Source organism: Bombus terrestris, chromosome 11 (genome assembly GCF_910591885.1).
Source record: "Bombus terrestris chromosome 11, iyBomTerr1.2, whole genome shotgun sequence".
Lineage (NCBI taxonomy): Eukaryota > Metazoa > Arthropoda > Insecta > Hymenoptera > Apidae > Bombus > Bombus terrestris.
The window spans coordinates 7,259,235-7,286,342 of record NC_063279.1 but is presented as its reverse complement, the minus strand read 5'-3'; the positions used below and the strand labels follow the sequence as shown (position 1 = coordinate 7,286,342).

Sequence of the window (27,108 nt, the reverse complement as noted above, 5' to 3'; positions counted from 1 at the left end):
GTATTTCCCAAGATACATTATACAAATAATAATTCTTATACATTAGTCTTTTATATATAAATTTAATTAATACTAAACTCGATAAAAAAATTTCAAAAGAGGTTCAAATATTACAAGACACCTTCTTACAAATTACTGTTTTATTCGTCATAATTTTCATCGGAATGACAATGCGATGTGTACGAAATATTAAAAAAGTACAATAGCCCCTTATATAAAATATGATTTTTACAGAAATATAAGATCAACCGCTGTACCATTGCGATATTCTGTAACGCATGCAATGCTACCAATTTTGTTGCTATCGAAAATAACGTTTTGCCTGCGTGCAGCTTTCTTAGTATAAAAAGTACATCCTTTGGCGAGTTAGTATTAAAGACGGATGTCGATGCAAGCCCAAAGTTATTTAAGGCTGGTAACTTTAGGAATCAGATCAATGGTTTGTGAAGTTTTATCGCATATTTTTTTCTTTTTTCTTGTCTTTTAAATTAAATTTGGACCTGAACCTTCATCGTCGTTCCGTTGTTAATAGTTTTGTGTAAAAATCGACTTGTGCGTCTCGCCGAAAGGGACGCTCATGGCGGTAGGATAAGTATAATCATAAGATTACATTAACACAGTGTTTCGCATTCTCCTTTTTTCTTGTCGACAATGTATGAATAATTGTTATAAAATGTCACGATATAGAAAATGGAAGAAATGACGAGTCGCTGCTTCCTTTCTTTTCCGTTCTTTTCGTTTTAAAAGCTTCCTTAAGCAGCTATCTTTTCTGCGTCGATTGCTAAAACAAAAAAAAACATCATCTCGATAAGAAAAATATTGTCTTTTATTAATAATATATTTACTTCGAATTCTAGCTTACCTTCTTTGGTAGGCAAGGGATTTTTCTCAAGCGTTTCCGCATGTTTCAATTTTGCGGGATTGAAATTCTCAATGTCAGAGATCAGCTCTTGCTTTTCTTTTTCCTGCTGGATCACTGCACAGAAAAATTTGATTTGTTAACATTTTCCTTGGATCAAATTAATAATTTCTCTCAAAAATTATGAAAGGTAAACAAAATATATGGAAGTCATGAAATATAATACTGACCATCCATATCAGGTAGGAAAATCTTTTCTTGAGTTTCAGTGTGCTTCAGACTGCTTGGGTCAAATGTCTCGATGCCTGACATAAGCGTTTGTTGAGTCTTCTCCGCAGCTACATCTGTAAGACGTAAATCGAGATTAAAGAACGGAATATGAAACATGTAAGAGAAAACTATGAAAGGTATGGTCACCGTGGAAACCAGTGAAATTACACCAACTATATATTTATGTAACAATTTCATTGTGTCGCTATATCATGAAATTATTTTAAAATAATTGCAGTTGCCCAATTTTATCAAAATTACGAATAAATATAAATTTTTTACAGAGAACTTATTTATTAATGCAAAGAAAGTATATATATTATTTTTAAATAGTTTCCTCTAGCAAGGAACATTAAAGCCTTATTGTTATTGGGATATTTCAAAAAACTGTTTATCGCGATAGTGGACGTAACATCGTGTTGTTATCGTGGACGCAGTACAGAGTACAAGACTACCGACAACTGACAACCTAATTGGACATGCAAAACAATTCCTTCTAAGCGGCTGAAAGCGAAAGTGAATAAGCTTGGTTTGGTCACGTATATTTTGGTCACCTCGAAGCACCAAAAGCAACAGCATACCCTCCTTTTGATCCCGTCCAAAGTAGAAGCAGGGAATCTGAGAATCAAGTATTCTCCTAAAAATCAGATAAGTTTCTATGATACCTTTGGCATTGGGTAATATGATCTTCTCTTTCGTATCGGCATGTTTCAATTGATCTGGTTTAAACGTCTCCACATCGTGGATTAATTCAGAATGTTGTCGTTCTTGTCGCACGTCTACATATTACAGTATTACATGCATTATAATCGATAATTTTAAGAAACAAAATTATTAATATTAGAGCTCTGTATGTCTATAAAGTTACAGGATATTGAATCATAAGAATTACATTCAAATAATTCTGTAATACAATGATTTTGGGAGAGAGAAGTAAGAAATATTTGCGTTGTACCTTCAGCGGAAGGTAGAACGTTCTTTTCAGCGGTCGCGGCTTTCTTCATACAGCCATGATTGAAACCTTCTAACTCGCTTTTCAAGTCTAAGGCTACTTTTGGCAGGTCTTTCAACGACGGATTCGACATGGTGATGTGTTGTACTCTTCAATCTGAAACAAGCAAACATTTCTTTATATTAACAAAAATATTTCATAACACCAATTGTGTATCATTGATTAAATAAGATATAATAACTGTGTATTATAATTACATATATTTTAATTACAAAAATAATTTGTATAATATAACCTCGATAGATTACTTGTTAATATCCAAAAACGTCATAAATAAATTTATAACTATTTAAGAAATTATAAGATTTTATAACACAAATTTTCCGTCCCTAATCTAAAAGTAACAATCTCTTTTATTTGTACTTTGCTACCCGCAAGAGTTTCGTTTGAATATCGATGTCCAGAAGAATATCCAATTATAAAACTGACATCAACAACTAGAATTACAATCTGAAATGACCTGTCGGGTTTTGTCCGTGGACGCGATATGTTTTTGTTTACCGTCCAGTTGAACAAAAGATGCCCAGAAAACGAACAAGTTATATTCGTAATAAAACAGAATACAATTATTCTTGGACTACCTCTAACGAAATTTCAAGATATTTTATATAATATACACAATATATAAGTACAAATTTTCTATGGTAAGTATTCAAATATTAAGGTTGCTCGAAAAATTCGTAGCGAAAGTTAAGAAAGATTTAACTAGAGTTAGAATTTTTGCCATCTACATACATGTAAGTTACCGAATCTTTTCTTAAAAAATTGTTTATCTTCTTCACACTAACAGAATGCAGCTTTTTATACATTTATGGAAAATTTAAAAGTGCAAAAATTATATTGGAACAATTTGAACTCAATCTGAAAAAATATATAAAAGTTGTAAGATATTCACTACAAAGTTATATTTAGTAAAAAATTAATGTAGTTTACTAAATAAAATATGTCAAACATAAAATGTATTTATTACCTTATTTATTATCTTAAACATGTACTGTGAATTAATAATTGAAAATGATCTCATTGAATACTGAAACTTACTAATGTTGCTGACGATTACTTGTTTATACTTTTGTGATCCCTGCAAAATATATACTTGTCTTAAGTATTTGGAACTGTTGTATACATTTCTAGAATCATTTATGGTTCTATCAATATAATTATGATAGTTGGATGTCATTTCGGCATTAATAAAATTTTTAAATGTTTCGTATAACACACGTAATATGTTCATAAAAAGTGTAAGAATACTTTCGTGACATATGTAAACGATATACAGCTGTATATCGCTCCGAATCGCGATACTTGCTGCAACTTTTAGCCCATTCTCTTTATTCTCGGTTGAACAATGATTGAGCGTCGGATATATCGAAAACAAGAAGAAGCGAGAATCTGCAAGTGTCAGCGAACGAGTCGGTTCATTGTCATCGTGTTACCGAGAATCGAACGAAGTCTGTGTACACAAACGTGATACGCGCACTCGAGTGTGCGCGTCTATCGACCAAACATATCGATATCGAATGCTCCTCGTGACGCTTTCAATGCATATTGGCAGAAACGTCGGAATTTAAACGTTGAAAATTCTTTCATATAATGCACACGCTATATATAGAAGGACTCGACGATACTAAAATGGAAAATTTCAAATTGGATTTGATTTACTCTACACTACAGTACGTTACGTTTACTCTGCCACCTCACAACCTATCATTTTTCTACCATTCTTTGTTATTTCTTTTCAAACGTATAAATTTGAAATTTTAACATTTTTGCATTATTATATATTGTTATTACATATTATACATTATTTTATTTTTTAGATTCATAAATATTAAATATAAAAGATCAAGAAGAGACAGAAGGATTATAAAGCAAAAGATTTGATTCACTTTACACATTAGGTTACCCTGAATTTACTCTATTACTACATAATCTGCAATTTTTCTACCATTTTTTTTTTTTAGTTTCTTTCCAAACGTACAATTTGAAATTTTACTATTTTTGCGTCACTGTATATTATTACAAAACTGCGCCTTTTTATGCAATTACGGAAAATTTGAAGATATAAAATGCATATAATACATATTATATGTAAAGATATGTGAAAATATTCAAAGTAGAGTACTTATTTTATTAATTATATTTATAAAAATAATTAAGCCTAATTATTTTTATTGTGCCTTATAAATGGTTAGTATATTATACATTACTCTATTTTCTAGATTTGTACATATTAAATATTAAACATGAAGAATTGAGAAAATGCAGGAGTGTAAAGCAAGAGATTTTTCAATTGATGGAAGATGAAGACAGATGGAAGTACTATAAATTCCGGACGAATAACGGCACTGTTTCTAGTGAATGCAAAGGTAGGCAAGTATTCCTTGTCTAGTATTTTACAGTCTCCTCTTGTTCGTGTTTCTTTTTTCCTTTTTATAAGTGAAAATAACGGATTGGCCATAATTATGTCGGAACATAATCGGACACGTAACATCTTAAAATGCAACGTGTTACGTTAATTGCAATTAGTGGACTCGTTTAATCGTATCTAGTCGGACTTGGTTTGTGTAAAAATGTTATTAGAGAAACGCAAGCAAGATACGATATCTCTCATTAATAAAATCTGTCTGGAGATTCTTTGTTGTCTAAATTTCGTATTACACGCCAGTAACTAATGCGTTACGAAGCGGAAGTTAAAGCTTGCTACTTCCGGTTCGCGTTTCTTTCCATTTCCTTTCTGGTCACATATCCTCCTCTGTGAATTCTTACTGAAACGTCGGCATTTTTATGAACCAGGATTCTCATTCACTCAGTTTAATCTCACAAATTATATTTGCTTTAATCAAACAAATTTATAAATTTACGAATTTATAAAATCCTTCTACTATACTACACTATATTTATATATTTTACCAAATTTTAAGAATTAAAAAAATTCATAAACAAAGAATAAATTCATAATAAAAGTACTTAGTCATAAACTGTTTTGCAAAGCATTTGTATGTATTACATATATATATTCATGAAACGTAAATAATAAAATGGTTTTAATGTATGTTGAAATATAATTAATAATCCATGCACGTTCCGTCGTAAGAAACTTGACAGAAAGACTCGTCATATGTTCATACATCGAATCCGGCACTCACGGTTCTTTTACATTTTACAGTTGTTGGAACAGTGATGCACAATCGACATTGCTTCGCATTCACGGTATCTAAGCGATCTCAAAATCTTAAAAAACGCATGGTAATTTTCGTGTACAAGATTTGTCCTGTTCACTATGTGCAATATTATAGCAAAATGAAGTATATTCGCAAATGAATACAGTTTCGCATGTTTGACCGGCAGGCATGTACAATTAAAAAAGCTTGTGCACCACTGAAGTTAGAATGACTCACATTCGTCGGGCTCTCCCTACCATTTCTTTCTGTGTTTTCGCTTCCACTTCGTTTTTTCCCTATTTACGTCGCTTATATTCGTTACTTTTAGGCATTTCAACGACTGTTTTGAACAGACGAAAATATCACTAGCCAAGAAGATTGTACATTGTACTTTTACATCGAAACTTGTACTTTAGAAGAAACTTGTACATTTCATAAAGCGGACTCACTGGTTCAAAGTCGCAAAACCTTTATCAGTACTTGAAACTGTTATGACTATGACACAATGCTTCTTGGAGTTCCATTATCGTTTGAGAGAAATCAACATTATTTATATTTCAAAGAGCAAGTTGCGTTAAATGTGTTACATAAAAGTTCTGGACCTACGATATTTTTTACAAACATATTTTTAAAAAATCAAGTAACAAATTTCACTCTCTGACAAAATCTAACATCGAAGTACTTTCTAATGAAGAACAGTACTCAATCTATCTTGAGGAGCTATTTCTTTCAAAATTTCTTATGATTATATTCGTTCTAAAATTAGTTGAGTATAGACTAGTCTTGCAACAGGCAATAAGAAATATACACAAGTGCGATAAGACAAAAAGAACAGAATGGAAGAAATTACAGATTCAAGAAGGATGAGAAGACACAGATATAGCGTACATCAGTGGCTCCAAGAGAACGTTTCAAGGGATACGTTCCAACGGTGGGTCAGCATCGACAAGGCTGTGTATAGGTCCTTATATGGTAGCCAGCCGTATGGCTGTATATAGAGAGAGCTCGAAAGAGGCTGAATACGCAACTGTGAAACACATTCGTGTCCTTTACGTATCCGCTTGTTGAATATTTCTTCTCTCCCTATCGTCGGTACACGTGTAGGAGTCTTGCATCGAGTGCACGCATACGAAAGCACCCACTGGTCTGCGTTATGCGTAACGGTAACAAAAGAAGAGGAGATTGCTTTAGTTGCACGGTTAGCACGTTTGAGTATGTCCAATACATACGAATTAATCTTCTCAAGGCTAGTTCCATTTTTAAAAATTGTATATAACTTTATGAAAAAAACAAGCCTTTATACATAATAAAGAATCTCATAGTAATGCCAAAATTAATGTAGTCTTATTCAAATGCTTGATATCGTACGATTTCACGGCATGTTACAACGTTAAGTCGGTCGATTTCACAAAAGTCAAGAAAGCAACGGTAGTTCTCAATGATTCTAAAAGATGTATCTCATTGGATTATCACGATACAACGAGGGGGGAGAGGAGGGCTAAAAACGACTTCAGTACGCCAGTGTCCGAAGAGAAATCACGATAAATCCTACTTGATCTCGCGAGGAGAAAAGAGGTCTGCAAGTTAATAAGGAAACTAGGTTGCTCGCACCGACGCGCTAGCCGGTTTGCAGGACGCGTCGGTGTACGCTACGCTTCGACGAGCCATGCTCATCGCGAGATTGAACATATCATACGAGACTCACGTTTAACTGGGTATCTTGAAATCTCTGTACTATAATTACCATGAAGAACGTTTAGTACTTTGTCATAAACAACAGTAATTATTCGAATTTTGACGTCATTCATACATATCTTGTACATTGAACGTTTATAATATATATTTTTAGCTGAAGAAGATACGAACAGCTGCAAAGGGATCGCGCGCATTATTCATAACTTCTACGTAAGTCTGGTGAACGGACCGGCGTGTGTCTGGAACCGATCGACTGTAAACGCATCCGGTGGAATCGATAAGATCAGTTAATCGTCCAAAGGTTTCTGGGCAGACATTGTCGTGGGTTCGTGGTAAAGAGAGATCTTACGGCTGACGGCTAACGAGTTCGCGCGGTCTGCCAATTAACTTGGGTAATCGCGTTTAATGGAGGACCCTCAGTGGCGTATGCAGCGGTTCGTTTCTGAGCGGACTCGTGTGGCGTTTGGCTATTGCATTGACCAGTTAATGGTGCTGGTGAACTACGCACACGCTTGGCCACCTACGTATACCGTCATATACCCACGTAAAAGCGTGCAGCATGGCTAGAAAATGCGTTTGCTTGCGATGATTCCGTGTTGCGCTCGCGCTCCGAGCAAACGCGATACAAACGCCCTCTTTTTCTCTCTTTCTTCTTCTCTTCCTCTCTCTTTCGTGCAACCGTGACGGCTAACGAACCCTGGACGCGCGCGTATCGTATCGAGCGGTGGCGCGTACGTTCAGGGACGTATTACGTGTTACCAAGCGGCTTGTCCTGCTCACAGACTTGAAAATACACTTCTTTCTGTCCTTATCGTATAAAACGAATTTTTCAGGTTCCAAAAGTATCATAAAAATTTCTATTGAAGAGCCCTAATTTAATTTTGTTAATCTCGTTAATCTCATTAACCTTATCAATATTAAGGTATAGATTTCGATATATCTTTGTAATTAATAAATATTTAACTGTATTTATAGTTGTAAGAAAAGCAAGAATTCACCGCGAACGATAAAAGCCACGTCATACATTAAATTATACCGCTATTTCAACGCAGTAACCGATGCGGAAGGAATCCTCTTCAGCGGTCAAGATTTCGTGAACGAGTACCAAGGTATACACCGTGAATGAATAAAGAACTCTGAAGAGAACCCTTTGACCCAATCTTGATTGCAGATTGCTTTCGTCATTACGCTTCTGCATGACAAGCTACATCCCGATTGTGATACTTGACGAATAAGGGGTGATACAGGCTCAGAAGGCACTCTTTTCGTCAGGAACGTACAATAAATCTTCTACCATTTCTACCATTTGTTTAATAAATTAACGATATATTACAAAAAATTTTTTTAAAGAAAATCATAACATTTTATATAAGTTCTAACATCAAGCTTTTTAATATTTTCTTTTTATTAATCATTCCATTATATTCTAGATTTAATTGTAGATTATGTTCTAGGTTCTAGTCCAGTATCGACCTTGAGTGTGCTCGAAGAAGTCTTAGGATATTTCTCTTCCGGAACGTGAATGAAATAGCGGTGTGCGCGCGCCCCTTTGGGGCTGTCGTGTAAATATATACGTGTCGGTTTTATACATGTAGGGTTGCATCGGGGGAGCGGTCGACTGGTGGCAGACGGTTTCATCGATTGGCAATGCGGGGGTCGAAGAGTGGGGTATCTGAACTCTTCACAGCTATCTATGCGTACTACATAACGTATCGACGACCTCGGCTTTCATGGTCAATGGTAAAAAGGTGATTTTTTAATACATCGCGTGGAATTTACCTCGATCCTCGTTCTTTTTCCACTAACACACAAGCATTTGTAGATATTAGAAGTATATACCAGAATTATTAAAAGGCATAGATGTAAAATACGTGCTATTAGAATAGATTATAAAAATGTATTTATTTTCAGGTAAATGACTGAATCTTATTTAAAGAAAACTTCTAGTGGAAGTATGGATTTGTCATCAGATATTTATCTAGTTTGGACGCACTAAATTACAAATACATAGATACAAGTTATCATACCCGTTATGTTCAAGAGTAAACCGATGTGTTATACGTATGAGACATCGCAAATAAAAATTGTATCTGCTATACAAATCGATAAACAGAATTTCTAGAAGTTTTACTTATTCGAAATATCTGCTCGTTTGCCTTGAAACGAGCCAACTTGTCCGAGACATGATAAGATGCAAATACCGCTGGATTCTCCCTTATGAAGATACCACGCATGAATATGTGTAGATTTAATTAGAGAAAAACGCAATTTGTATTGCATGTACTGTAATGTAATGAATCCACCAAGGCAACTATTTATTAAAAAGAATATTTGTTTCATTATTGTTTTACTTAAAATAATTACTTAATTACTATTATTTGTTTCCAAATATTTTCAAGGGAAAAATTAATTTTTCCAGAAATCTAGCTCCTGACGAAAGGCAGTAAATACTTGCGATTACAAGGACAAAAGCGTGCTTGCCAGTCGGCAACCAGAAGCGCATTTGTGTGCTTGATGCGCGGCGGAGTGCATCTGTCAAAACCACGCCCTTGTCCCATCCTATCATCCTAACGGACTCACAAGAGCCCAGCGATAAGTACTTACTTACTTAATAGTCAATGCTTCCAAAATTCGTATGACTCATTTATCCCAAGCTTAATTATTATTTCAATTGTTTACCGGCATATACAAAAATATATTTCTACGGATTATAAAGTGTGTGAAACACAAAGGGTGGTAATAATAATATTTCTTATTTTAGATATTCAAATATCGCAAAAGTATAATAGCAATTTATACAAGACGCTACGATGAAATATTTTAAACGCCTGCTATACAAAAGAAAAAAAAATGAAAAAATTTATTATTTCGTATCAACGATTCAGATTCGTAGGTGTACAGAACGCGTATGGAGATTTGACCACACCCCTCCATTTTCGATCGGCGAATAATGAAGACGATCGATATCCTCAAAAGTATATTATCCTTATGGCGATTTCCAAGTTCAGGCGCAGGAAGAATGATTCGAGTGACTAACCGATACCGATCGTCTTCGATCAGTTTTCGTCTTCTTAAAAAACATGCAAGTATACACACACGATACACGATACCGCCTTTCTTCGAACGGCAACGAAGAAAGCCGGTTCGCTTTGATACGTCAACGAAAATATCACCGTATGCTTTTTTATACACTTGAAAGCGCATGCAATTTAGATGATCGTAGATAGAATGCATCGGCGGCAAAGAGCACTGACCTGTCAGTTGTCACTTAGAGAGATAGGCAAGCGCAACACCGTCCAGCCAAACGTTCAAGGGCAGGATGGAGGCAGTACACTGACTGACCGGCTAGTGATTCCACGGCACGTAACACCAGGTAACACCGGCGAACCACTCTTCCACTCTTCCTTCTGCCGATCCTACGCTCGCACCGTTCAACCCCACCACAAATTCAGACCCCGAACGTTGACCAATCACGCACCATCGTTTCACTCCCGCTCACTACCAAATTCCTCCTTCCATCCATCGAATACTTCCTCCAATGGTCTCCTTGACCGTCATCGGGAGGGTGGCTGACTCACCCTTCGCGACAAGTATGATTTTGCATTCGATGCACGAAAAAGTTTCATGTTTTTTAGGCGTAAACTCGCTTTCAATACTTTTATTTCGTTATTAGATTATGTTCTTTTTCTTCGTTTAGCAATTATTTATACGACGGATATTATTCCTGGATAAATTGGAATAGCAGTCGCAAGCAAAAGTACCGAAGAAATGCACCGTTGCTATTTCTGGCACAATGGAAAAGGAGCAGGGCCGAAGGACGTTCTAGGGGTTGACGAGAGGTGGAATGACTCATCTTATAGTTATCCCAGCTGCGCGTCATATGGCAGTCCCGTTGGGTGTTTCTTGCACTTCGAAATAGCCCGGTATATTCGGAAAAATTGACTTATTTAAAGGAAGAGCAATACCGTCCATTACGGTGCTTTTCAATAAATGTTTCGTCTCCTAGTTGGATCAAATAAGTATTAATTATAAAAATGTATTGAAGGAAAGGAAGTATTCCTATAAACTGAAAAATATATAAATTTTATTATTTTTTATGAATTGAATTTCTTAATTAATAGTTCGAAACTGTTTTAACTATAGAGTAAAATAAGTCATAGACGATATGCAGAGTAGCAATACGCATTGCTAGTCACATTAAGCATAATAAAATACATATGTACTTTAAAAACATTCAAAACGAAAATGTAAATAAATTAAAAGTACATATATATATATATATATAAATTTTAAAGGATTTTACAAGATATAGGATGTTATTTATTCTATTGTTATAATTAATAGTTAATTTTTAAAAAATAGATATATACAATATTCTAAATTACTTAATTAATTATATTGGAATCGGTAAATCTTTTGCAACTAATACTAAAATTTGATCAGTATTCAAACACCAGTTCGCTATATTCTTTGATACTTTACACCAATTTTCACCATGATGGGGTTCTGCAACAATGCATCTTTTCTTTACATCTTCTTGTTGCTCTTCTGTACCGTTTAGAAGCTCAAATTTGTAAAAATATGCCCACGCATCTCCCAAATCTGGATCTATCTTCACTGTTCGATTGAACCAGTCACGACATTTCGAAATTTTATGTTCACACCAGAATAATCTATAAAATAATTATTAAAATGATAAAAGATTATTCAAATAATCCATATGCCATTATATAAAAATATCGTAATAAACAGTCACTCACTTAGATACTGCAAGAAGCACGTGTGGATCATGCTCGCACTTTTTCAAAGCATCAACGCTTTTAGTTTTCCTCTGTGGTCGAGGTTCCATAAAAATTGCCTCTGCCCAAAGTAAACCAGACGTTGGACATTCTTGAAGTGCTTTTGCCATAAGCGTATTTGCCATATCTCTAACACCACCAGTTTTTAATTCATTTCTGATAGCTTCTAACCAAAGCTCTGGATTCTTCGGATTTTTTAGGCGAGCCTTCTCCAGAACTGACCTAGCTTTAGTAACTTGACCCTTTCTGTGCTCTAATTGTGCTAATAAACGCCATAGTGGAATAGAAGTGGGACATTTTTTTATCTATAAAATAAATAAAACTAAAAGATTACTTTCTAACTAAAAATGAATTAATAAAAAGAAAGAAGAGAATGCTTACAGCTTGATTGTATGTTTCCAAAGCTTTGTCCAAGTTTCCTTGCTGTTCTTCGATCTGCCCTTTCATTAGCCATAGTTTCGGGAAATCATCGAATGCTTCTAGAGCTTCTTTCAGAAGCAGTAAGGCTGCGTCGAGATTATTCAAAGCCCATTCTAATTTTGCGCTTTTCATCATAACTCTAGGAGTTGGTGCAGACGCTCTTGCTTTCGCGAGCAACCGTCTAGCTCTTTCGTATTCAGAATTTTCTGATTCTAGCTTCACGGCTGCTAACCAAATCTCCTCCGAATTTGGATTTGCTTGAAACGCAAGTGATAAAATACCTCTTGCTGCTGGAACATCACCCTTAAAATAGAATATAACATTACTCATAGATTATAAAAGCACTTTCGTGAAATTTCATTTTTCATGAATTTTACTTACAGCCAACCACTTCGATTTTGCGCCCATAAGCCAAAGTACTTCACTCTTTGGACAGTGAGCAACTGCTCTTTGAAGCAAAGATTCTAAAGACTCTCGCGTTCCATAAGTTTTCTCAAAGTAAGCTGCACGTAACCAAATAGACTTCTTACTAGGGAATGTCGATAACGCATAAGCGTAGACTGCTCTAGCACATTCTAGTGCCCCTTGTTGAGCGCACTAAAACAATAAATGCAATAAGTAATTGATCATATGACTATAAATACAAATATAAAATATTACGGTTTCTGCGTCTTCCATCCACGTATGTTTCCTGTCTTCTTCTTCCACTCCAAAACCAATAATTGCCTTAACAATAACTTGACATGTATGTACTGCTCCAGCTTTTTCAGCCTCCATAGCTTCTTTAAACCAGTGTTCTCTATTAATTTCCACTCCGTTCGCGCTCAAAGAAGATATTGCACGATCGATAATTTTCTCTACCATATGTTTATTTCCGTTTGCTTCTTCCAATTTTGCGGCTGTTGTCCAGATTTGTCTATCTGTTGGAATATTTTCTCTTGCTTTGTTAAGAACTTTCCTAGCATTATCATAAGTTTCCAATCGAGCAAGAGCAAGCCATAGATCTACACTGGTTGGACAGCACTCGACTGCTCGACTGAGCAAAATTCGTGCGTCTTCTGGTTCTTCTAATTCCACTGCAGCTTTCCATAATCTCACTGAATTTGGAATATGCTCTAATGCTTTGCGATATACTCTTCTTTTCGCTTTTGTTTCTGTTTCTAAATCCGCCGCTTTTATCCAAATTCTAACAGACGTTGGTATGTGCCGTACAGATTGTGCAATTACAGCTTTAGCTGTATCTGGTGGCTGCAGCCTAGCCGCTTCTAACCATAAATCTTCCGACGTAGGGTTCACTTCACAGCCTTTCATTATTAAATTCCGTGCAGCTTGCACTTTCCCGGTAACTTCCTCTAAACGAGCAGAAGCGATCCATGCTGGTGGATGATTAGGATTTGTCTCCCTTACAGATTTTAGTAACAACCTAGCTTTCTTGATATCACTGAAATTAAGAATAAATATTAACTTCATTGAATTATAATTACCATTAAGATACATTTGATGTTTCTTTAACTCACTTGATATCACCACCATATGTTGGTATCATACTTTGCAAATCTGTGAGATAACCCTTAGGATCAACAACAGTTTGCCCTTCTACAGAATCAGAAACCTGATTCAACTTGACATTCATTAAAGTATTTCTAGCTTGTCCAATTTTTCTTAAATCTAAGTCTCCTGTTGGTGTTAACATTCCGGGTGTCGCTACACCAGGCATCATTGATGCCAAACCACTTGATGGATCTATACTGGTAGATGTTTCTCCTCCTAAATTTCGTGCAAGGACGGAATCCGGTAATGGTGTAAATTTTTCCGCCCGTGGGTTTCGTTGCTTTCGATTTCTAGCATCACCGACTTCTGGGACATTTTTCCATTCTTCCTCGGCTACATTTACTAATTCCCTTTTCAAGTCAGAAAATTGTTGTTGTATTTTAGGACGTTCTTGACGATACCTTTCTAACTCTTCTCTAAGTCTTTTTTCTCTATATTCTTTACGCTTTTCATCCATTCGTTTGTCAATTGCCTCATAAATAGCATCAGCTTCTTCATCATCCTTATCATATGGATCCTGCAAGATACTTAATCATTTAATAAATTGAATCATATAATTATAAATATTTAATAAAGTGTTGTTTCATTGTCCTACTTTACTGAATAAAGATCCTCCATATCCAGAAAATTCATCATAATTAGAATCATTCAAATCCTCTTCATCTTCTTCTTCTTCTTCTTTTTTCTTTGTTCTTTTTGTTGGTGGAGCATGTCTATCATCCCTACAAACAAGATATGAAACATTGATACGAAATACTTCAATTAAAGGGGAAAAGCTGAGATATAATACGGTACTCACGAAACATCGTTAGCATCACGAGCTGGACCGATATCAGATCTAGTTGTAAATCCAGTAGCTCTAAAAAACAAGGTGTTAAAGCCATATATTAATATTTTATTTCGTTAAAAGGGGTTAGGTTAGCTAAATAGCATTGCTTTTTATATATTACCCTCTTCCAACACCAGCAACATATCCTAAAGGTGCCGGAACACCCAAAAAATGTTTTTTATTTCTCGTTGATAACGAAACCGATGTACCTGCCATTCTAACTTTTTGTTGATCCACTTATGTAAACACAAATAAAATTCTTTTGTACACCTAACCTCTAAATGATACAAACGTCTGCTTCAAAAGGTTGAAAGGTGACTTTTTAATGCTAGATGGCACTTTGAAGAAACTAACATTTAATAGGGCTAAATTTATCATTAGTCCATAAAAAAATAAACTGTAGATAAATAATTTTTAATAATTTGATTACTTTATCTTACAGTAGCAAAGTTGATTTGCACCAAAACACTACATAGTAAAATAAAAATCCAATACAATATTAAATGTTCTCTCACAATTTTGCTAACCATTAGACATATAACAGAAATTTCCAAAATATACATAATCAAAAATTCTTTGGGCCTTGTAATTCTATGGCACAGATATAGTTATACATTAGTTGATAAATTATTGAAAGTTTCGGCATTAATTTATTAACCGTTTGAGTTCCAAGCAGCGCGATCGCACTGTTTAGATTTTGTGTCGAAAAGTCCCAGTACATTTAAATGCTACGGACGACTGGCAGTATTTTGTATTTCATCGTTACCTTCCCAATAATTTTTATTGAATAAAACTTGAAATATTTATAAACCAATAGTACGTATATATAATAATATAGATACATTTCATAAAGTAACAAATATGACGAGCGCTATTGCGCTGTTTGTTGATTTTTTGACCCAGTTTTTTCAATGACCCCTGGGACTCAAACGATTAAACTAGAATTAAAAATATAATCTAGATTTATAATGGGAATTACAAGTCATTGCAAACATACAGTTTAATATGTACATAATTTCGTTCACAATTGTTGGGCAGTCATGTAAAATATTACTATACCTATTGTACATATTAAAATGCCTAAAATCCAATATTTTCTATAATTATTACATGTCTCATTTTGTAATTGTTTTTTATCAAATTTATCCTTTCCCTTTCGACGGGGTTTAAATTTTCGTTCAAATTTCTCTATTTCTTGTTGATTACGTATTTCTTCAGCTTGCCGCTTTTGTTCTAATAAAGTAGCTTCGGCTTGACGTTTTTCGTTTATTAGTTTGGCACAAATATCATCGCATTTTATAGAAATTTTCTCTTTCTGCACTACGGAACAGATAAAATCTTTCTTAATACGTCTGCACACGCAAAACAGCTTCACCTTCTTGTTGCATTCCTTTCCATTCTTGCATGGACCAGGATGACAATCATTTATACATCGATGTCCACAAGGATACTGAAATGGAACATAATTAGCACATTTAACATTATAGTACATTTACTAGTAATATATATATATAGACTGATTATTAATCCACGGTAATACATAATTTAATTACATTTTTGGGGCATTGATTCCCGCATTTGAGCAATTCATTACGTCTTTCAGCTTTAGCCGATGTTAATTCAGAACATCTATGATATAAAGTGCTTATACCACAATGGCATGGAATTTTAACTAATTGTTTGCAAGGGCTACATGGTGCAGGATGACAAGGTTCTGAGCATAAATGTGTGCATCCTTGTGGTCGTGGAAGCAAACATGGTTTTTCACACTCCATACACGGGGTACCATTTTTATTTTCTTCAGATGATGGTATTTTATGGCAAATCAATTCGCATGTATGATTCGTGCATAATAACGTTTTTCCACACAATCTTCCGCAAGACGTAGGTCTAGCCATGTGACAAGGCCATGGACGCGTTTCATGTCCTCCTAAACATGTAACTTGTACAGAAACTTCACATGGTGGACATGGTAATGTTTTTAGCTGATAAGTTTCCTTTTGTATGTCCCATGGTCCTGCTGGTTGCATCTTTATGTCATTTTTGCTCACCTTTAGCCACACTTTTGTGTGGCAAACAGCTACACAAAAATGACCACATCGTTTATATACCATACCGCAAATCTTTTTGCAAGGTGGACAGTGACCTTGATGGCATTTGTGGGTTTCTCGTTTGGGATGATGGCAAATTGGAGGTATTTTACATGGCTTATTGCAAGATGGTGGCTTGATCTTTTTTACCATACCACATGGTACTGTTATCTTATTATATCCACATCTACATTGAATGACGTCAGTTCGTGCGCACGGATAACAAGGGCCGCTATGACAAGGAGCAGCACATTTGTGTTTGCGGCAGTTTAAAGCATTATCGCATACTTTTTCGCACACATTATATGTGTTTTTAATCAAGCAGTCGCAGCATTTCTTATTACACAAATGTCTTCCGCACAACCGCATTTGCATGCACTTTTTATTGCAATGGAATTCTTTGCCACATGCAATTTCTTTCTGATAGCTGCCACATCTACACGATTTTGTGACTACCTCTAAACATTGCCCGCAACGATCTGTATGACATCTCATATTACAATAATGCGAACCACAATTTAATAATTTTCCACATGTATCTCCACATGTGGGTAGCTGTTCTTGTTTGCAAGAAATGGCATAACGTTTTTTCCCACAAGGACAGGTTCTATTCTTCTCCAATGGACAGGGTCCACAGTCGCCAATTAAATGACATTTACTTTGACATATGTGAACATTACAAGAAAGAGGTCTACCACAAAGTTTATTACAAGTCCATAGACCTTCAGAGCATTGCTTTAATTCTTTGTTACTCTTACAGTGGCATTCTAGTAATAATATTTCTGGACAAGGAGGACATTCCCCTGAGTGACACACTTCTTTGCAAGTGTGTGGACATAACTTATACTCTTTGTTACATTCAGTACCACAACTCCATTCTTTGGCATTGCATCGTCGTTGTTGAGGCATTTGTTTGCCACAGTAGCATTTAATAGATACTGTCTTTGCACAAGGAGGACATGGTCCAGGATGGCAAAGCAAAACACATTTGTGACCACATTCTGGTTGCAGCAGTTTGTCGCATGTTTCTCCACAGGAATGTGGAATATTCCATGGACTATATGGGGGATCTATGGTTTTTTTACAAAAGCATTTATAATTACGAGGAATGTCATCTTGATTATATTCCATACGACATTTTGGACTAGAATAATATTCATATATAATATTTAAATGAATGTATTATCAATATACATATCTGCAGAACATTTTAAATTATTTCTTACCATCCCCATATTGATGTGATACCTTTCTCGCGTTTAACATTCAAACTATCCTGTATCCAATGCAAAATGCAAGACAGATGTAGAAAAGCAAAACACTTGTTACAATTCCAAATCTAGAACATTAACATATATTGTAATACAAAATGTATAACAAAGTTCATATGCCAAGTTTATATAAATTTATATAATTTTAAAAAAACATACTGGATCTGCTCTTTTTACAGTTGAAATACATATTAAACAAACAGCATTGCCAGATTGAAAAACATTAATTAAATATGATAAAATTTTTTCTGCATCTGCCTCTTTGCCTTGGTAGGCAGATATTACTTTTCCAACTATATTTTGTATATCCTCTTCATTTCTATCATCTTCATCCTCACTGGAAGATTCTAGATAAGCATTTGCTTCTAGATGTTTATTAATTGCTATTTTATTTTCTGCTTGAGCTTGTCTAAATTTCTGCATCTTTATTTAAAATTTTTATCTTACTCATAAAATATGTAATAACTTTGTCCTGTAATGACGAAACATAAAACTGTATACAGAAATACAATCAATGATGTTAATAATATTACAAAAATGAAAAAAGAACATATTTTCATATATAAAATAATAATTTGTATTTACCTATGCTTACATTTAAGTGAAGAAATATTTATAACATGTAAGTAGCTTACTGTAGCACATCAATCCCGCGTGAACGATATATTTTAGGAAACAAATAAAGTATTTTCTTTGAAATGAATTACATTCGAGTTATCCAAAATATCTGCCATATTCTTGCAACGTACTTCTTTAACAGTTAAAATATACAAACAACTCGACAATACATTTATTGGTTATTTTGTGGAAAATAATAGCATAGATAGGAATCAATCATTAACGATGCGATCACTGATATCGTAAATTACATTTGATTGGTTAATTCAAACGAGATAAATGAATCTATCATTCAAAGAGATATGTTTTATGATTTAACGAATTCAGAAGGATTCGCACAGCAGTGTCTTCCAATAACCTCTTTTTACTAAAGTGTATGGTTTGATAGTCATAATGATAAATAATTTACTCAATTTACCCAATTTACCCAGAATTACAATCACATATGATTTAAAATTAATTCAAATCATATTTACTTCTTTTGTAGTAAGTTATATGCAAAGCAAAAATCCAACGAATGAGTTACAAAGGATATATGAAAGTTTTAATCATCATATCATGATAGCACCAGACTCATGATATTTAATTAATGAAAATCAAATTTCATATTCTACGCGATTAAAATTCTGATAAAAACAAAGAGCAACATACATTATGACAGTAGAGCTACAATGGCAGAAGAATTTATATGAAAATTATGGGCTACCGGATAATTATACGGATAATTCATTCTTAGAACAATTACGCAAAATAAAACCAAATAATGTAACATTAATCGAAGCAATAACTTTCGGTGCCAGCATATGCATTCAGCTAAATATTGTCATTCTTTTTGTTATTATATTTATTTGGTTATACAATGAATGGGCCAGCCCTGATATCATATTTGTATTTGGGGTAATATTCACAATATTGGGTTATTTTATATATTGTTTGAAAGAGGTAAGTACTTTGATAGAGTTCACAAAACATGTTAGAACTGTATTGATTTTTCTTACATTTGGATATATTTTGTCACCTGTTTTGAAAACTTTAACGGATACCATCAGTACAGATACAATTTATGCCATGACAATATTAATGTTCTTGGTACATTTAATATTTAGTAAGTACGGTCCTTTACAGATCTCTTTGTCCGATTCTTTGTCCATAACATCTTCAATATTTGGTTCCTTAATGTTAGCATCCAGATTGGCATCTCCTTTACATGCCTTTTCTCTTCTCACTGTATCTGTTCAGTGTTTTGTTTTATTACCGTTTTTAATGCATAAATTAACTAGCAAAATACTGATTTCAAGTCTTTTAACATTAAATACATTATATTTTCTTCAACTAGTTTCACAAACTCTTTCTTATGTATTTATTGCAACTATATTACTTTTACATTTTATTTGCCCTTATTGGTATGTAAGATGCCAGAAGTATAAAGATAATATTTATGGGCCATGGGATGAGGCTGTTATTACTTCTTAGAAAATATTCAATATATTTTCTTCCATTTATTGTAATATATGGAATTGTAAATTTAAAAAAAAGGCATATTATAAATATTTATTATTAATATACAACATAATTTTAATATAGCAACAAAACATAACTATGAAAATGTATTTTACATATATATTATTGTGCTTAACAAAATTGTATTTCAAAATGATATACATCAACAATTTTCTAAATGTTCAATTATAATTCGAGAATGTTAATTAATAAAAGTATGAAGGTACTTTTTTAAAGTAAATCGTACTTCTATATAAATCATTTATTGAAAATTTGTATCTGTCGAATTATTATAATAAATACTGTCTACGAGAGTTTTGGCAGATGTTCGTAAATACACTGATATGTAAAAAAATATGTTATAAATTCGAATTATAGACGGGATGTTATTGTACAATTATAAACTGTAATAGCCTTTTAATTCTTCTAACAAGGGCTTCAACAAAGCTGTGATCCACCGTATTTTTTGCATATTCGTTATGTGTATCTAATAATTGTGTAATAAAGTTATCTGTAAATGTAGAAACAAGACCTTGTTTTAATTCCATTAAAGTTTCTGAAGATGCTTTCCATGCTACCATATCTTCATCTATACCTGCTGGAGATACTAAAACAGAAAATTTTTTAATATTTCACTTAATATTTACTTAATATTTGAAGAATCGTTAATTATATTGTACCATTAATAGATGTCATATTACCTTGCATTCGGCTGTATCGTGACATTACTTGTATCATATAGAAATCTAAATGGCTCCACAGAATATATAATGCGTGTTCTATTATTAAAGAACAATACTTTATAGTTTGACGTTTTTCTTTCACCCACCGATTCAATCGCTGTTCCACTATTATTCGTTGCTTTTGCACATCGAGTTCCGCTTCCTCTTCGGACATATATTCTTTCAATTCGGTTGTACTCATTTCTCCTATCACTGCCGACTTACTAATGAGAGTATCAATGTGAGGTAATTCGGTGTGCAATAAATTCGTAACAGATACAAGTTGATCAACGATCGTTCCTAAATGTACTCCGCCAGAAGTGTCTTTCATTCTGTTTTCTCTTCCTCCTGGTTTCAATGTTAAATGAGGCTCAAACAGCACATTCCTTATTTTTTGATCCATTCTACTATGTTGCATCTGATTACGAGTGTATAGCATAATATTTGCAACTATTTGTACGCAAGAAATATGTTGCTGGTTTGCTTCTGTTTTCTCATGGCATAAACGAACAGGAGCGGGTTGCAATTGAAATTTATACAACAGCGACAACATTAATCTTTGTAATTCATACAAATGAGCACGAAGTTCTCTCATGCCACTAATGTCTCCTAATTTACAATCGTCGAATTCAGATCTAGCCAATTCGTCATCTACCAGTTTATACATATCAATATTCGCAGATCGGGATATTACTCCTGTAAGACAGGCAATCTCTTTCAAGAAAAGTGTATTTGCTTTTGAAAAGGCATTTTGTAGTATTATTTTAACAATATCTCCGTGACTCTGTAGAAAGCCACAAACTTGTATGGCACACGACTGGTTCTCTGTTCCCAGAGTAGTAAGCAGAGCATCGCAAAGGTACAAAGCTGGTAAGAAGATTTGCTGATAACGCTGACCAATAGAGGGTATGAAAGAATAATCACCTCCTTCAAATCCTATGTGAACATCGGGATGTCGATCAAATACAATCATATTTGACATACATGATAAGATCCTATTTTCTAAAAGACTCTCAGCACCCAACCTTGTGGAGGCCATTCTACAAAATGTTGCCATTTTTGCTTCATACAAGTATAGTGGTCTTAACGTCTCAGGTTCGGGTTGTAGCATACACCGTAACATATTATCAGATTCTAAAAGACTATCTATCATGTGCTTTAAATATCCTCTGCTAGCTAAATAAATGATCCAGGCATTGTCGTAATCCAATTCCAAGATTTTATCTAGACAGGACAATGCTAACATTTTACAAACATCATGACCACCTGAACAATTATGGCATAAAATGTCCATCAATTTATTTCCAAAGCTATTTATCACTTGTATCGTCGCGTAACGATGAGAACGTTCTTGAACAGGCATTACTCTGTTCACTGAACTATCTAATTGACTAACGTACATTAAATCAATGATGTTCGTACTTTCTGATTTTTCTAAACCGACCACACAAAGGAAATTTAGCAATGCTGCATATAAATGGGTTATTACTTTCTGTGAGGAAGCTCCTGCGTTCAAAATCCATTGCAGGATATGACTCAAAATGATCTTCATCATCGTTGTATTCGAGGGCGATGAAGGAAATGATTCGTTATCTATTTGCGTGAGGAAACTATTTCGCAAATGTACAAGTAACATCAGAACTGTTCCAGATACTAAGGTCTTTATCTCGCTTAAAGCTTCGCAAGACGTCATTTTCTGTAACAAATCGTGTGATAAATTTAACAGCAGATTCTGTTTTTGTGGTGTGGGAAGTTGTTGATTCGTTGCAACACAGAACAATATTTCTGTTGTTTGACACCAGCCCTCTACGAATTTGACAGTGGCATAAGATAAAAGCTTTGTTTGATTCTTTTTCAAAGCGTATGTCAAAATTTTCTGTACTTCTTGTTGCATGAGATTACGCTGAGTCGCGGTTGCACTACTTTGAGTAACAGCCAATTCTTCTGTGATAAGAGAATGTAACTTTTTTATGTCTATAAGTCGAGGGCCCCCTATCAATGTAACTGGTACGCTACATCGTCCTAAAACCATCTCTACTTGTGATGGATCGAAGAAATCTAGAGATAATGGTGATTCCAATTGAAGCTGAAATTCGATATAATGCAGAAGGTCCATCAGAAGTTTCTGTGATGGCACAATTTGCCCTTTTTCTTGACCAAAGTTTCCAACTAATCGTTGAACCAGAGAATTTTGTAAGCTTCCACCAGCGACACGTAATTCAATTGCGGCTATCTTTAATAACCACGACATACAACCAAGCTCTGTTGCTTTGTTCTGTCCTTCAAATGGTAATTTCGTGAGGTGTCTTTGTACGAAGTCTTGATTTACGCTAGTTCGCAAAAATCTCAATACAGGAACAGATGTTTTGTTATTCACAGCTAACGTATGAAGGAAACAATAGCAAGCTTCTGTTATTTTGTCACGGCCACGTTCAAGAGACTGCTCTAAAATTCCTAATATTGAATGCAGGCATGTTCGTGGGAAGCCCAGAATACCAGGTTGCTGTAGAACGGTTTTTCTAATATCTTTGGTAATCTCAAATCCTAACAGGTAGTGAGAAAGATTTGGCGTAGGTCGTATAATACTTTGCATCATCAAAAGCAAAATACGTTCTTTGCAGCTACCAGTATACTGCTTTTCGTTTTCCGTATCTTCATCGAAAGTTGTATCTGCATCTAAGCATTCCACGAAACCGTGCCTGATATTTGTGGCTAAAGTAGGAGTAGCTGTAAACGTAGAAAGCAATTCGGAATCTGCTCCTGGTTCGTTGGTCACTTCATGAATAACTCCGACAGCATGAAACGCGTGTTGTGGAAGCCAAGAACTATACGAAACATATTTAGCAACATTGATCATATAATCAGGCTTTTTCGACTGTGGATCCACCTCTAAAAGTAATCTTGATAGTCCGGTCAAAATTTTGTTTATCGATTTCGCAGCGGCTAATTGAGCCATGTAGTTGTGCTGCGTTTTTAATCCTCTTTCCAATATTTCCAAACAATACAATGTGCCGTTTTCAAGATTCTTTTTAGCAGGAAACTGTTCATAAGTATCGAAATGAGTACAACCTTTATCAAGAATATATAGTATAACATGAAGTAATTCGGATTTGGAATGTAATTGAGTCATTATATGATAACCAGGAGCAGAATTAACTATTGTAACTTCTCCATTCTGGAGCTCCATCTTGCATCCAATGAAATCTTCTACAGCTGGTTCATATTGTTTGATAAGCTTTGAAAATATTTTTAAACAAGCTTCTGCAACTTCCCATTTTTCTCCTGGGTTCTTGTATGACCGTGTATGAAATTTTAAAAAGACAGTATTAATAATAAAATGTAAATACGGATCAAAGCCCGGATTACGCTGCCCCATTCCTAATAGTCGTAATACAGGAAAATCAGTAAGAACGTCTAAAAGTTCTAACATTGCTCGTGTTAATGGATATCTTTCATTCTTTGATTCGACCTCCTCTAATTCACTTTGAACTCCTCTTGGTTGATAGCTGCTTATCGTTGGTATAGTTGAAAGTATTTGTGCAGCCTCCAAACTTTGCCATACGGTAGATGAACTTTCGGGTGATCTAGCTAACGCAGCGAGTGTTCGTATCAAAACACTCTTCAGCGGAATCGGTATTCCACAACTGACTAAACCAATTAAAGATGGTAATACTTTCCACCCTGGATGATCGCATATTGCTATTCTTGATATTTCGTCGTTTTTCGCAATCACTTGAACGACCAACAGCACTGCTTCAAGACCTTTACTTTCTTCAGGTGTAATGCCTTTGGGATGGCTCCTTTGTCGGTAAACAGTGTCTTGACTGGGAGGTAGTTCTTTCCTAAGATTATCATAGTACTGGCTTAAAGATTTAAAAAAGTGATCCCACGAAATTGTTGTTGATCCTGAAGATCCTACGAATTTTTTTACTTTTCAATATTCCGTTATTCATTCAATAAAAACAGTAATATATTTTTGAAACACAAATTACTTACCATTTGGTTTAAGAAAATTGAACGCTTGCCGTGCTGCTTGTGTAGAAGATGCAAGAGATGCGATCATTTTAAGATATGGAACAAATAATCCCGCCGGTAATATTTCACCAGCAAGGCGTACAAATTTAAAAAGAGCAACTTGTCTAGATGGCAAGCGATTAATGTATGTAGTAGCCGATGCGTGCGTAGAATCATGACTGGAGTGATGACACCAATAGTCCATAACTAATTCCAGTTTCAAAGGGTCTTCTTTATACAATTCCGCCACAGTTAACATTAGATATTCAAAATGATTATCTAGATTCAAGGGTGGTTTAATACCCTCTTGCTGGTATGCCTGAATCAAACGCATAGATTCGTCCACTCGACTCCGTAGATCCTTAACTTTTAAGGGCATCAATAATATAAAATCGGAAATAAGAGAATGGAAATAGCGGATATAAAATTCTTCGTAATATATGCTCTTGTTTCTAAATAATAATTCAGCCATAAAATGAAAACATTTGTTTGTTAAAGCTGCTTCCAGTAGTCTCTCGTCTTCAATAGTAATATTCAAGACCTGTACGTTAGCTGTAGTTTTTATTGTTGTGAGAGCAACTGCAAAAGCAAATTGTATAAGTCCGCGTAATTTAGCACACTCCCAATTGATGTTCATTGATATTAATTTTTGATATAGTTCATCATGTGCTCCTCTTTCTGCAATTAATGGCATAGAATTGATCAATTCTGAAATAAAAAACTATATAATATGACAACTCACAACACAAAATTTATATTTATAGTCTAAAAGAATATACCTTCGCCATTTTCATGACTATGTAACGAGCTAAAATTGATGGCATTTAATACACTCATTATAATAGCAAGCGTAACTTTATCCATACCACCTTCATACGTTTCATCAATTTGTTTCGTTTGTAATAAAGATAGTAAACGAAATAAGATTGGATTTGGTAATGAAGATTGCGCAGACCATAAATATAATATATCTGCTAAATCTTGTCTAGAATCATTGTAAAGTTTCATGACCATGTATCGATGCTTTGATCCACCTAATGCCCGATTTTTTTCTAGTAGGTCTTGCTCCTTCACAGGATCCATTTTTTCTAATAATGATAAAATCCTATCTAATAAACCATCTTCTTGTAATTTATTTGTATACTCCGTAATATGTCTCAGAAGAGCTATTGGGGCATCAATATTCCAACTATGTCCCATTCTTGCTTGTATAAGCATTCTTAAAGTTGATGTAAGTGCTTTCTTTCCATCATAATATAATAAAATAGCTGTTAATCCTCTAGGTAAACCAGGGTGATGAGGCATTTGTAGTTGAGCAGTGCATAAAAGATCTAATGCCATGAACTCATTAAGTTCATACATGTCTGATATAATAAGGGTTTCATCGACCAATTCTTTTGACAACAACTGATGTCCTAAGCCAGGAAGTGTAATACCATCTGTTGCTCCCTTTGTTATTTCTTCTCTGCTGTTCACATTCTGCGGCTGCAATAGAATATATCTTAAACCATATATTATGCAAATTTGTAACATTTTTGTTGTCTCACATAATCTTAGATACATGATATCATATAATTACTTACAGGATTTTTTAAAAGAGTTAAAAAATTTTGTCTATGGTTACGTAAAGCTTCTGTAAATTCAGGATATTGAAGATCATAAGTTGTTGGAGAAGAAGTAATATACCGTTCTACAAGACTCTGTAGTTCCTTATAAGGAGTCCACATATCCTGTGTAATTTCCTTTTCTATAAAATTCATAAAATAACATTTTGTTAACAATTTATATGGTTAATCAGAACAATATAAAAAATAAAATAGAATATATATATATAATTGATTAAAAATATTTTTCTAAGGCTATATAACACTATAGTAGAATGCTAAAATATAGGAATTGTTGCATTATGTTAAAAGGAATACAGTTCAAATATCTATTAATCATTTATATGATGCAGGTTAGATTTTTCATGTGACGTTAAAGATATAGATCAATCATATAAATTAAAAATTACCTTCGGTCATTTTGTTACGGTAAATAAAATGTTATAAAAACACAAATCTGGCGGAACAAAATATAGTACTTAAATATAATGAAAGGAAAGAAATCTCGTGCAACATAATACAAATACCGGTCCTCTGGCGGGAACGATAGATTTATTGATAATCATAAACCATTGAACAACTATACACGAGATGCAATTGCTATAAGCATATCTTATTTGTAAAAATTACACTAGAGGACGTATTCGCATTAAAATTTTTGTTTATTTTTAACTTGAGAGTTTAATTTAT

The 27,108-nt window shown here is 34.2% G+C and overlaps 5 protein-coding genes and 1 long non-coding RNA gene across 24 annotated transcripts; 2 read left to right on the top strand and 4 right to left on the bottom strand.

Moving 5' to 3' along the window:
* Positions 1-122: 122 nt before the first annotated feature.
* LOC100649938 (thymosin beta) lies at positions 123-10,393 on the bottom strand. 8 transcript variants are annotated; one of them, XM_048409893.1, is made up of 7 exons: positions 3,183-3,321; positions 2,877-3,002; positions 2,085-2,237; positions 1,795-1,908; positions 1,090-1,203; positions 863-976; positions 123-781 (listed from the first exon to the last, which is right to left on the bottom strand). In XM_048409893.1, exons 3-7 carry the CDS (start codon positions 2,212-2,214, stop codon positions 753-755), a joined length of 501 nt encoding a protein of 166 aa, XP_048265850.1. In that variant the 5' UTR covers positions 2,215-2,237; positions 2,877-3,002; positions 3,183-3,321; the 3' UTR covers positions 123-752. The 8 variants fall into 8 exon arrangements, with proteins under 8 accessions (XP_048265850.1, XP_012169361.1, XP_003399117.1 ...); XM_012313971.3 differs by having other exon boundaries at positions 3,112-3,251; XM_003399069.4 differs by lacking the exons at positions 2,877-3,002; positions 3,183-3,321 and adding an exon at positions 10,255-10,393.
* Positions 3,685-11,101, top strand: LOC105666261. 8 transcript variants are annotated; one of them, XR_007225655.1, is made up of 8 exons: positions 3,685-3,814; positions 3,962-4,257; positions 4,364-4,510; positions 5,634-7,084; positions 7,155-8,109; positions 8,172-8,748; positions 9,420-10,373; positions 10,698-11,101. It is a non-coding gene; the product is annotated as an uncharacterized LOC105666261 (long non-coding RNA). The 8 variants fall into 8 exon arrangements; XR_007225648.1 differs by lacking the exon at positions 10,698-11,101 and having other exon boundaries at positions 7,155-7,434; positions 7,976-8,109; positions 9,420-9,895; XR_007225654.1 differs by lacking the exon at positions 10,698-11,101 and having other exon boundaries at positions 9,420-9,596; positions 9,762-9,895.
* On the bottom strand, positions 11,063-14,888 carry LOC100650491 (pre-mRNA-processing factor 6). The gene is made up of 9 exons (XM_003399073.4): positions 14,721-14,888; positions 14,570-14,629; positions 14,366-14,492; positions 13,737-14,287; positions 12,880-13,660; positions 12,601-12,816; positions 12,181-12,522; positions 11,761-12,104; positions 11,063-11,673 (listed from the first exon to the last, which is right to left on the bottom strand). Exons 1-9 carry the CDS (start codon positions 14,813-14,815, stop codon positions 11,394-11,396), a joined length of 2,796 nt encoding a protein of 931 aa, XP_003399121.2. The 5' UTR covers positions 14,816-14,888; the 3' UTR covers positions 11,063-11,393.
* Positions 14,889-15,581: 693 nt separating this feature from the next.
* LOC100650368 (NF-X1-type zinc finger protein NFXL1) lies at positions 15,582-18,692 on the bottom strand. Of its 3 annotated transcripts, none has more exons than XM_012313977.3 (5): positions 18,556-18,692; positions 18,120-18,432; positions 17,916-18,028; positions 16,153-17,833; positions 15,582-16,049 (listed from the first exon to the last, which is right to left on the bottom strand). In XM_012313977.3, the coding sequence occupies exons 2-5, from the start codon at positions 18,381-18,383 to the stop codon at positions 15,621-15,623; spliced, it is 2,487 nt and encodes an 828-aa protein (XP_012169367.1). In that variant the 5' UTR covers positions 18,384-18,432; positions 18,556-18,692; the 3' UTR covers positions 15,582-15,620. The 3 variants fall into 3 exon arrangements, with proteins under 3 accessions (XP_012169367.1, XP_012169365.1, XP_012169366.1); XM_012313975.3 differs by having other exon boundaries at positions 18,546-18,687; XM_012313976.3 differs by having other exon boundaries at positions 18,120-18,453; positions 18,546-18,672.
* Positions 18,693-19,216: 524 nt separating this feature from the next.
* Positions 19,217-20,607, top strand: LOC100650610 (phosphatidylinositol N-acetylglucosaminyltransferase subunit C). The gene has a single exon (XM_012313978.3). It carries the CDS (start codon positions 19,233-19,235, stop codon positions 20,049-20,051), a length of 819 nt encoding a protein of 272 aa, XP_012169368.1. The 5' UTR covers positions 19,217-19,232; the 3' UTR covers positions 20,052-20,607.
* Positions 20,326-26,984, bottom strand: LOC105665623 (nuclear pore complex protein Nup205). 3 transcript variants are annotated; one of them, XM_012313979.3, is made up of 6 exons: positions 26,829-26,984; positions 26,398-26,561; positions 25,594-26,299; positions 24,797-25,522; positions 20,780-24,715; positions 20,326-20,685 (listed from the first exon to the last, which is right to left on the bottom strand). In XM_012313979.3, the coding sequence occupies exons 1-6, from the start codon at positions 26,836-26,838 to the stop codon at positions 20,465-20,467; spliced, it is 5,763 nt and encodes a 1,920-aa protein (XP_012169369.2). In that variant the 5' UTR covers positions 26,839-26,984; the 3' UTR covers positions 20,326-20,464. The 3 variants fall into 3 exon arrangements, with proteins under 3 accessions (XP_012169369.2, XP_012169370.2, XP_048265834.1); XM_012313980.3 differs by having other exon boundaries at positions 24,797-25,492; XM_048409877.1 differs by lacking the exon at positions 26,829-26,984 and having other exon boundaries at positions 25,594-26,315; positions 26,398-26,462.
* Positions 26,985-27,108: the final 124 nt, after the last annotated feature.